The following is an 11488-nucleotide window of genomic DNA, read 5'->3' on the forward strand; positions in this document are numbered from 1 at the left end:
GGGGGGGACTTGAGTCAGCTGCGGCTACCCAACAATGTCTTGAGACAACACAACAACTGCCTCAGTCCCAATCAAGTTGGGTTTAGTGATATGAACGATCATTTCTTTTTTTTACGCTCAACTCATATAGCTAAATATCCCGCTCACATTTCTGTCTTGAACTGCCAAAAGTGACCTCTTCTTTTCATTGTTATTCGCGAGAAAAAAGAGTGAAGTGATTCCAGGGCTGGAATCACGGATGGAGTTCAGGCACATTCCACTGCCAACTAGAAAGAGTACCCTTTTACACCATGCTATTTAGCTGAGTTCCAACGAGTAAGTTGTCTTTCTCAGCTAGGTTCAATCCACCCCCTCAGTGGAAAACCATAATATGCCCAAGGAAATCCTTCTGTTTTTCAAGAAGGAATTGCCATCACCAGTGGAAGTTGAACTCGTATGATTCTTGGCTTTATCAAGCTTGTGATGCCATTTTAGTTATCATTCTTGTCTTGGTGGGAACTACTTATTTTCAATTTAAGCACCAAAACAATAAAATAAATCCTGAGTTTATCATAAAAAAAAATAAAATCTTTTATTGGGTGTTGTGAGAAATTTTATGTCAATGGAACCATTGGTCTTCCATAGCATTGACCCTTGAGGATACATTATTGATTAGCCTGTGAATGTTTAATCTGTGACACAACTAAACCACTCACCTTTCGGTAGAGCTTCATTTCTTTGTTAATTTTTCTACTACCTTCAACTTCACTGCTCTATACAATTTTCGTTTTGGGTGTCTATTTCATGCTGGAGACCTGATCACGTAGTGATAAGAACTTCATCCGTGACCTCAGACTAATTCTTTGAGTTCAGGTGAGAGGAAATCATACTGAGGTTCTGGTATCACATGGATGGACTTCGAATGAACTTATCAATATCTGCTCAGGCAAATATAGTACACGGCATATGCTTATTAGACTTTGATGAATCCCAATATAGTATTGCTTATACTACGTTGTACTGCTTTAACTAACCATGATAATAGATAAAAATCATTCACGTACCGAGTTTTAGTTGATTAGAATATATGTGGTTAGTAGTATATTTATAATACGTACTCACTCATTAACTGATCTGTGCTGCTATTTTCATTTGTACCTTAAGGAACTATTTGCTTTCTTTTATACCAGGATTTGGATGTGATACTGGATCAGTCATTAACATCCTTGCTCATCGTGATGCAACTCAACGTGCTCTCATTCAACAGGAATACAGAGTTATATATTCCGAAGAGCTTAATAATCGCTTATCCAAAGAGCTTAGTGGTGACACCAAGGTATTGGCGTAGAGTTTAACTTTTATACGCTGATAGTATTAAAAAAATTACACTGACATGTCACTTAAAAGGTTACTACAGGTAATCGTCCGTAATAGTGGGATTATTAACCTGGAAAATACTGAGTATTTCCTGCTACAACATGTTAAAATACGGTGATAGTGTAAAAATTCTTTACACTGACATTTCTCTGTCAAGTTGTCTTGTGTTTTATTTACTGTATCATTTGGAATAATGATTTCAGAGAGCATTCTTGCTATGGATGCATGATCCAGCGGGAAGGGATGCCACTATTGTCAGACAGGCTTTGAGTGGCGTTGTTGTTGATCTCAGAGCTGCTACTGAAGTAATATGCTCTCGGACTCCTTCCCAGATACAATACTTCAAACAAATCTATTATACCATGTATGGTGTCTACCTTGAGAAAGATATTGAATCACGGGCATCTGATGATCACAAAAAGGTATACTGGATTTTCCTTTGCATTTGCAGATGCACAAGATAATTGTCGCTCTAAGTTCTTCTTTATTCCTTGATAAACAATGACGAACACATGAAAGAGAGAACGATTTTGGGGCATCTAAAAGTAGACAACTTTGTTTGGTAACAACCAGTGGCGGAGGGAGGGCTTTTGCTAAGGGGGTTCAAAAAAGGATTAAGTTAAAAAATTTAATGAGATTGTAGCTAGTGGGAATTGAACTAATGACCTCATAATGGTTTTGAACTCCCTTGACCACTAAGCCATGCTTTTGGACCGTGTTAAGGGGATTCAAAACATAATATATACAGGTAAATATCAGATTTTGCCTTATATACACGGTGTAATTTTTCGGCGAAGGGGGTTCGGGTGAACACCCTTGTGCCCCCCTAAATCCGCCACTGGTAACAACTTTGGAGTTGATGAATAAAAGAAAAAATTAATGAGAAATTTAAATTTGCTATTCTACAATTACAAGCTGTTGAATTCTGAAGCATGTATATGATTTTGTATGAGCAATAAAAGTTTTTGAGAGGGCACTATCCTAGAGATCAGAGGATGCTTAACTGACTCATGTAATTATATTTGATGCCCATCAGTAATGGTGAATCCATTATTTTTATAGGATATAAAAAGGCAAGAATGACAAACCGAGTTTCAAACCAGCAACCTAAAGCATTTTTGAGTCACCTTCTCACCGCACTAGAAGCTTTACTTATTGTGAGTTTAATGAATCTGAGTTTATCTCTCAGATTCACCCATGCATTCTCGGATGAAGCTCAGCTGTGACTATGCTTGAGAGAAGAAGATGAATGCAGAGAATGGAAAAATGAAATTCTGTATTTCCACACAATGTAATTACAAATATATATACTATAACTTAACTCTAGTTCTAACAACCTAACCATGGTCAGTTGGGTCCCACCACTAACTACTTTTAACTAACTAAAACTAGCTTTAACTATTTTAACCACCTAGCTGAACTACTTATTCTTCACACTCCCCCTCAAGCTGGGGGGTGCAAGATATTGAGCACTCCAAGCTTGCCTAAAAGAAAAGTATGTTGCGGATGGCCAAGCCCCTTGGTTAACAAATCAGCATGTTGATCCTTAGTCCCCACAAAGAGAGGCATGATCGCACCTTGTTTAATCTTGTCACGCACAAAATGACAATCGATCTCTATGTGTTTAGTACGTTCGTGAAAGATAGGATTGACTGCTATTTGCAAGGCAGCCTTGCTGTCACAATAGACATTCACCGGTTGTTTGTCACACCAAGCTCAGCAAACAGTCCCAACAACCATACAATTTCTGTTGTTACTGCTGCTAAACTTCGATACTCTACTTCTGCAGAGCTTCTTGACACCGTATGCTGCTTTTTTGATTTCCAAGAGATGAGTGAATCATCAAATTTGATCAAATAGCCAGTAACAGATCTGCGTGTGTTTGGATAACTTGCCCAATCAGCATCACGGAAGCAAGTCAAGCTATCTTCATTCGACCTGCTTAGAAATATTCCCATCCCTGGCTCTTGTTTAATGTATCTGACAACTCTCACAGCTGCATCCCAATGAAACTTTTTGGGCTCTTGCATGAAATGACTAAGAGTTTGCACTGCAAACACAATATCTGGCCTGGTAATTGTAAGTTAAATCAGCCTATCAATCAGTCGTTGATGTTCACTTGCATCAGGTAGTACTTCATCACCTGTAACCCCAGTGTGTCTGTCAAATTCAGCTGAAGTGAACTTTTGATTGCGGTCAATTGGAGTGAATACATGCTTATCTAAGCCTAAATCAGAGATCAGTTGAAGACAGTACTTTCTTTGATTTAAAAGAATTCCACTTTTGGACCTTAACACTTCAATTCCCGGAAAGTATTTAAGATCACCTAGATTTTTGACCTTAAACTGTTGATGAAGCACATCCTTAGTCTCATTGATGAATTCTGTGTTGTTTCCAGTTATCAGCAAGTCATCTACATATATCAATACTATCACAAAGTCTTCTCCCTTTTTCTTAGTGAACAAGGAGTAATCATGGAGACTTTGAACATAACCTGCAGCTATTAGGGCCTCACTAAGCTTAATGTTCCATTGCCTCGAAGCTTGTTTCAGACCATATAGTGATTTCAGTAATCTGCAAACCTTTGTCTCCCCCTGTTTCCTGAAACCTTGAGGAAGTTCCATATACACTTCCTCATACAAATCTCCCTGTAAGAAGGCATTATATACATCCATCTGTGTGATATTTTAACCTTTAGAAGCAGCAAGAGCAATAAAAGACCTCACAGTTACCATTTTGGCAACTAGTGAGAAGGTTTCATTGTAATCCAAACCTTCTCTTTGGCTATACCTCTTGGCAACTAATCTGGCTTTAAACCTTTCTACTTCTCCACTGGCTTTGTACTTAATCTTGTATACCCATTTCGACCCAATGGCCTTTTTTCCTCTTGGCAGGTAAACAATACTCCGGGTTTCGTTGTCTTCTAGTGCCTTGATCTCCATTTCCATTGCTTCAATCCATCTTTTGTCCTTTGAAGCCTCAGTGAAGTTCCTTGGCCCAGTCAATGTGGAAATGTTAGTCAGGAAACTCCTGCATTTATCTGTCAACTTTGCATAAGATAAGTAGTTGGACAATGGATATGAGGATCCCTGTCCCTTCTTGGTGGTCACATAATCTTATAACCATAAGGGCTCCTTTAAAGCTCTTTTGGACTTCCTTACTTCATTGTTTTCCAGCTCTACAATTGGTGGGAGAATGACATCATTTGACAATGTAGATTGCTGCTGTATAGGTGTTAATAGCTCTGCAGCATCTGAACTTAATTCAGCAACTCCAGTTTCAGACATGTCTATATTGCTGTCCTCTGCAATTGCTGATAGGTCCTGCTCAGCATGAGCATTTCCTTCTATATTGCTATCCTCTGCAACTGCTGATAGGTTCTGCTCAACCTGAGAATTTCCTTCTACAACCTCTTCATTTCCTCCGGTGTCAACTGTTGTATGTGCATCATGACATCTTGGCTCAGCATACTCCTCTGGGCTATCACTTCCAATTCTCTCAAGCTGCAAATCTGCATTATTGGGACGTTGTATTACAAAAACATTCGCTGTTGTGTGTTCTTCTGCAATGTGAGTTTGGGAAGCAGGTTTGGCAAATGGAAAGATATGCTCCTTGAATACTACATCTCTGCAAACAAAGAAACAGTTAGTAGATAAATCCATTAGCCTATAGCCCTTCTGTGTCTCTCCATATCCCAGAAATATAGCTGTCCTTGCTCTTGGTGAGAATTTATCTTCTTTAATCACATTGGTAGCATAGCAAAGACATCCAAACACCTTGAGATGAACTAAGGAAGGTGGTTTGTTACGTAGAGCTTCATATGGAGACCTGCCATTTAACAGAATAATAGGCAATCTATTTATCACATAGACTGCTGCTTTAACACATTCACCGCAGAATCTTGTAGGGACACTAGCTTGAAACTTCATTGCTCTTGCTATGTCTAGGATATGTCTATGTTCCATCTCCACTACTCCATTTTGCTGTGGAGTGTATACACAGCTGCTCTGGTGAATTATCCCATAAGCATCAAATAATTCTGTCATGTGTTTATTAAAAAATTCTGTCCGATTGTCTGTCCTGATCACTTTTACTCTAGACTGAAATTGTGTTTGCAACATAGAAAGAAACTTCTTAAGTACTACAACAACATCACTCTTCAATTGAAGTAAGTGTATCCAAGTATATCTTGTATTATCATCAACAATAGTCAAAAAGAAGTGTTTCCTATCATGAGTTGGGTACTTATATTGTCCCCAAACATCCAAATGCAAGAGAGAGAGGGGATTCTCACTTGTAGTTGAACTCCTAGGAAACACTAATCTACTTTGCTTAGCAAGAGGGCATACATGGCAGTCATTGTTTATTGCTATATCTACAGCTTTATTATGAAAGAAATCTATATTTTTCATAGTACTAATTGAAGCATGGCCTAATCTTCTGTGCCAAAGTGCTCCATCTTCCTCATTATTCTTTGTGGTTGTCGATGCAAACTGTTTTATTCCCCTGATGAACTTGTCCAAATCTCCTTTGAATCCTTTCTTCAATATGTACAGACCACCCTTCTCTCTACCAATCCCCCTCACCTTGCCATTGTAAAGGTCATGGAACAAGCAGAACTCAGGTTAGAAATTCACTGAGCATGACAATTGTCTAGTTAGCTTAGGAACTGACAAAAGATTGAATTTAAACTCAGGCACAAATAGCACATCATCCAATTCCACTTTTTCAAGAATGACTGCTTTTCCAATATGTGAAACACTAGCCTTTTCTCTTGTGGGTAAGTGAACTTGTTCATTGCTATATGCATTTACTTTGTCTTTGACTTCTAATGCATCTAAATCACCAGCAATATGATGTGTAGCTCTAGAGTCAATTATCCATTCTGTACAAGGAAAGTTTGTCATTAAAGAGGTAGCAATACCTGCCATGTTGGCTTGACATCCAGGAGTTTCTTTGTTCAGCAATGCTTAAGATCTGCCTGTACTGATCTTCAGTGAAGTATGGACCTGCCTTCAGTCCATCACTGCTGCTTTTCCCTTCATCTTCCTGCGTTGGCTTATCATTTTCAGAACCTCCGGTCACTATGTCAGCTGCATATGATCTCTTATTTTTGAAATCATTTGGGTAACCAACAAGCTTGTAACAGTTTTCCTTAGAATGGCCAGGCTTGTTACAGTATTCACACTTCACAAATGGCTTCTTTCCTTTGTATTGTTGTCCTCTATTGGTTTGTATTCCTAGTTGTCCTCTACCTGCTTGCATAGAAATAGGATCTCCTCTATTTCCTACAGTGGAATTGGAATTTTGACTTTCATCTTCAATGATTAGAGCATAAGCTTGATTCAGTGTTGGCTCTGTAGTTTTCATTAGGATCTGTTGTCTTGGCTTGATCATAGGTCTCATTCAGTCCACTCAGAAACTGCACTAACCTTTGCTGCTGAAGGTGGTCAACATATTCCTTCGAATTAGGAATGGGCACTATTGCATGATATTCAGCCCACAGCTCTTTAAGCTTAGTGAAATATGCAGATATAGAATCTGTTCCCTGTGAGATGGTGGCTATCTCTCTGTGCAATTGAAAAATTCTCACCCAATTCACTCTGTCAAACCTTTCTCTCAGATCCTCCCAAACCTAATGCGCATTAGATGCGTACACAATGCCGCTAAGCAAATCCGGAGAAACTATGTTCATGATCCAGGGCAGTAAAATTGCATTACATGTTTCTCAGTCCTCATGTAATTCAGACTTGAATGAGTCCTTCTTGCATATCCCAAGCACAAACCCTAGCTTCCTCTTAGCTTGCAGTGCAATTCGCATTGATTGACGCCACAGTCCATAATTTTCTGATCCTATGAGCTTTACAGGAATCAAATCGAACTAGGAGTATCTGAAGGATGGACGAACAGAGGATGCGTGTGATCAATTTTATCGGCCGCCATTGACAATCGTCAGTCGGAGCTTCGCGAGGAAGACGATGATGTAACTACTGTTAAATTGAATGAAAATTTGCGGAATTGTAGATCTTCACCGCTCTGATACCATGTGAGTTTGATGAATCTGAGTTTATCTCTCAGATTCATCCATGCATTCTCAGATGAAGCTCAGTTGTGACTATGCTTGAGAGAAGAAGATGAACGCAGAGAATGGGAAAATGAAATTCTGTATTTCCACACAATGTAATTATAAATATATATACTCTAACTTAACTCTTGTTCTAACAACCTAACCATGGTCAACTGGGACCCACCACTAACTACTTTTAACTAACTAAAACTAGCTTAACTATTTTAACCACCTAGCTTAAATACTTGTTCTTCACACTTATGTGAATGGGATCTAACAATTTAATATACGTGGAGCAAAATTTCTTTTTACCCCATTCACGAAGTATAACTTTTTGAGAAAGATATTCAATTGAACCCCTTCGGACCATGTAGCTCCGCCTTTGCGGCCTTTAGTTATGGGGCACCTGAAGTCACTGGTGCTGTCAATTAGGAACTGAGGTCCATCCGTGGGATGCTGAACTTCCTTTCATGTAGTATCCGTTATACATTAGAGAAGAATATAGAAAGAGTCAGCTTCTCCAGTTATGTTCTTTCCTTCACCTCTTATTGCTCTAACATATTCAAGATGCATGTATGATCTTATTAGCTGATATTAAGGCTGGGAGGTTCATACCTGATATCTTTTGAAGATGTGAATGCAATCAGTTGCTTATGGTAACACTGGAGAATGCCCTGATAAGTTTTCATGTGCCTTTGCTACTATGATGGTAGTCATTGTTGGTACACTTACATTAGATTAGGTGTTGCCAAGATCCCTTTTAGTCTGGTTAGAGATTTATATGTCGGTGCAGGTTTATGATTTGGTGAATCTCCAACCTTAGGAAATCCTGATTTATATTGTGAGACAGATAATTGAATATTGGACCGGTGCAGTGTTATCAAAGGCGAAAAGCGCAAAAAAACTTTAAGGTTCGTTGGGGCTTTAATCGCAAAGCCAACTAAAGATGGGCTTTAATGATCAAGAATATAAAAAAATTGTAAAAAAAATTACGATAAAGTAAAATATCAATTGTTCGCCTCTTCATGATTACACTTATTGTCAAGGAAAAGTATGCTTTGAGTCTTGATGACGACACTGAAGCGCCCGCTAAGCGAGGTGAAGCGCTCAACATGTTTTGCGCCTTGCTTCAGGGCTTAAGCGCGCCTTTGACAACACTGGACCAGTGGCTTAAAATTTAAATAGAGGGCAACAGGTAATTTGGGATTTAGACGTAGTAGTTGTGTATCTAACTCCTTTTGTTGTCTAGAATTTAAACTAAGTCATCAATCCATAATGCTGAGATTTCTCAAAAGAAGAAATTGATATATTGGTATCTTTTCTTTATATTTATAGTTGCTTCTATCATATGTACGTACAATACGCTACGAAGGACCAGAAGTTGACAGTGTTATGGCAGAATGTGATGCTAAAGCTCTTTATAAAGCTGGGGAGAAGAGATGGGGAACTGATGAGAAGACTTTTATACGCATCTTTTGTGAAAGCAGCAGTGCACATTTGGCTGCTGTTAGTTATGCTTATCAAAGCAAGTATAAGAACAAATTGAAAAAGGTAAATCTCTTATCAGCTTAATTAACCTTTATGATAACTAGTTAACTAATGGATATATACCTGATATTGCAGGCTGTAAAAAGTGAAACCTCAGGGCTCTTTAGATTTGCACTCTTGACTATCTTGCGATGTGCTAAGAAACCAGCAAGATACTTTGCAAAGGTATTGTCTAATTCTCCAAAGTCCTCATGAAATTCACAAAAGCAAAGGTAGTAGTGCCTATCATGATGTTGATTTTTGTGAATGCATTTTTTGGATTTGTAGTGTTATATTGTGTTTAACTTAGTAAAACCAGTATCGACTTAATCTTATACATGTTCAAATGTAGAATATATGTTCAAAGCACTACTTTATATAACATAAACTATGTTTACTGTATTCAGCAATTGCACAAGGCTATGAAGGGCTTGGGAACAAATGATGCAACTCTTATTAGAATAATAATAACACGAGCTGAGATTGATATGCAGTATATAAAAGCAGAGTACCGAAAGAAATACAAGAAATGTCTGAATGATGCTGTTTATTCGGAGACTTCTGGCAATTATCGGAACTTCCTACTGGATCTTTTGGGGCCAAATTACTAGCGGATATGTCACACGTGAAAATGAGTGTATCATACAGTTTGAGTGAGGCCTTAGCTTTGTGGAGTTCAGTTTTGTTACAAATTCATGTCCTAAGCAGGCAGTGTTGTTTGCAATTTTGGTAAGCCATAGGCCTAGAAGCATTTTCATAATATTGGACTGGGACGGGCTTAATAAAATGGAGCAACCTGTACAATGAGAATTCATATAGCTGATTCCAACTTGTTTGTGATTGGCGTGATTGTTTTTATAGGCTAATAAGCAGCTATGCATTTTCCGTTTGTGTTTAAATGTTGATCCTGCTGGCTCTTGATCTTGAACATCATTCGGAAAACATCTGTATATGTTTTCTTTATTGTAATTTATGTATAAGTTTCCTGGTTTGTGGCTAATGCAACTGTTTCCAAAAGGTGCTTTCTTAAGATGCTTATTAAAGGTGCTTTAATATGATGGTGTAAATTTTGTTCCTTTATATTAAGTGTATCCTTCCGAAGATAACACAGAGAAAGGTACTTTTATGTTCATCTGTATAACAAGGATGTCTTTAACGATGACACTTTGAGTCCAACCCCATTTAACCCACCCGAGGTTGGGTCGGTCGTTGATCGTCAATTTGTTGAACTTAGCCCACCTTGACCCAGTCCATCTCAGCCTATCTAAAGTTGGGCTGATTTTTAGGCCAAATTGATCCATGGGTAACTTTGCTAAAATGTCCTTAAAATAATTCTTTTTTTTGTTATATATGTTATATATGACCATAACAAAAGGAAAAAAATCGTATTTGATAATTACACAATTCATAAGAAAATGATACATATTAATAAAAGCTTGGTAAGAGTTGGGCAGGTTAGGCTATGACGCAAATTTTAGCTCATCTTAACCCTGCCCAAATAACTTTTGGGCAGATCATTGACCCGCCCATTTATTGATTCTGCTCATTCTGACCTGCCTAAAATCAGCCTAACCCCATCTATTTGACATCCCTAGTATGTCTTCAGTGTTCTATTTCTAAGTATATTTCTGTAACAGCCCAGCCCGCTAGTGATATTGTCCGTTCTGGGCCTAGGCCATCACGGCTTTAAAACGTATCACTAGTGTCTAAGGGTTGTTAACTTATATACCCAGCATCCCTCTTGTGTTTTGCCGATGTGGGAGACACCCCATCTTGTGGACTCAGCGTCCTCGCTGATGTTTGCCCTACCGCATGGGATTCGCCTAGCCTCAGCACTAAGATTTGTCCCGCCTAATCGGGATTTACCTAAACTCAGTTGAACTCTGACCTACCATCGGCAAGGCTGACACAAGAGTGGCTCTGATACCATCGTAACAGCCCAGCCCGCTAGTGATATTGTGCACTTTGGGCCTAGGCCCTCACGCGTTAAAACGCATCACTAGGGTCTAAGGCTTGTTAACTTATATACCCAGCATCCCTCTTGTGTTTGCCGATGTGGGACTCTATCTTAAGTCTGGTGGGTATATAAATTAACAAGCCTTAGACCCTAGTGACGCGTTTTAAACCCGTGAGGACCTAGGCCCAGAGCGGACAATATCACTACCAGGTTGGGCTGTTACAGATGATCAGGGGCGGATGCACGTAGGCCCAAGAGATTTCACGTGACACTGCTTCGTCGGAAACTTTAACTAATTTTGTTTATGGTAGATGATATGCAAAAACAGAACAAGATATAATAATGTAAAGTGGCACTGCTTAACAAATCTAGTTCTTAGTCCAATGGTTCAGCGCCTGGTTCTCCTACTGAAGGTGGATTGTTCGATTCTACATGCCTGCATGATTTCACTTATTTGAGTTTATTTTTGTTAATAAAAAAGAGGTTCAGTTAGCACGGATTATAGTATCTAATCAGTAAAACTCCCTTTTCAATGTTTGGGCTTGCTACTACTGTCACCTTCTACCGATTAATTTTGACCC

At 38.7% G+C, this 11488-nt stretch overlaps 1 protein-coding gene across 2 annotated transcripts in view; it reads left to right on the forward strand.

The window, feature by feature from the left end:
* The window catches only part of LOC109216920 (annexin D5-like), a 14922-nt gene extending 4892 nt beyond the window's left edge, over nt 1-10030 (forward strand). The window contains exons 2-6 of one of the 2 annotated variants that reach the window (XM_019381144.1): nt 1170-1315; nt 1560-1778; nt 8759-8974; nt 9047-9136; nt 9358-10030. In XM_019381144.1, the coding sequence (XP_019236689.1) occupies nt 1170-1315; nt 1560-1778; nt 8759-8974; nt 9047-9136; nt 9358-9561 (875 nt within the window). In that variant the 3' untranslated portion in view covers nt 9562-10030. Of the gene's footprint in view, nt 1-1169; nt 1316-1559; nt 1779-8758; nt 8975-9046; nt 9137-9357 lie in introns of those variants that run through there. The other variant, XR_002066572.1, reaches the window with a different exon arrangement.
* The last annotated feature ends 1458 nt before the right edge of the window (nt 10031-11488 follow it).

Source organism: Nicotiana attenuata, unplaced genomic scaffold (genome assembly GCF_001879085.1).
Source record: "Nicotiana attenuata strain UT unplaced genomic scaffold, NIATTr2, whole genome shotgun sequence".
NCBI classification, from domain to species: Eukaryota; Viridiplantae; Streptophyta; class Magnoliopsida; order Solanales; family Solanaceae; genus Nicotiana; species Nicotiana attenuata.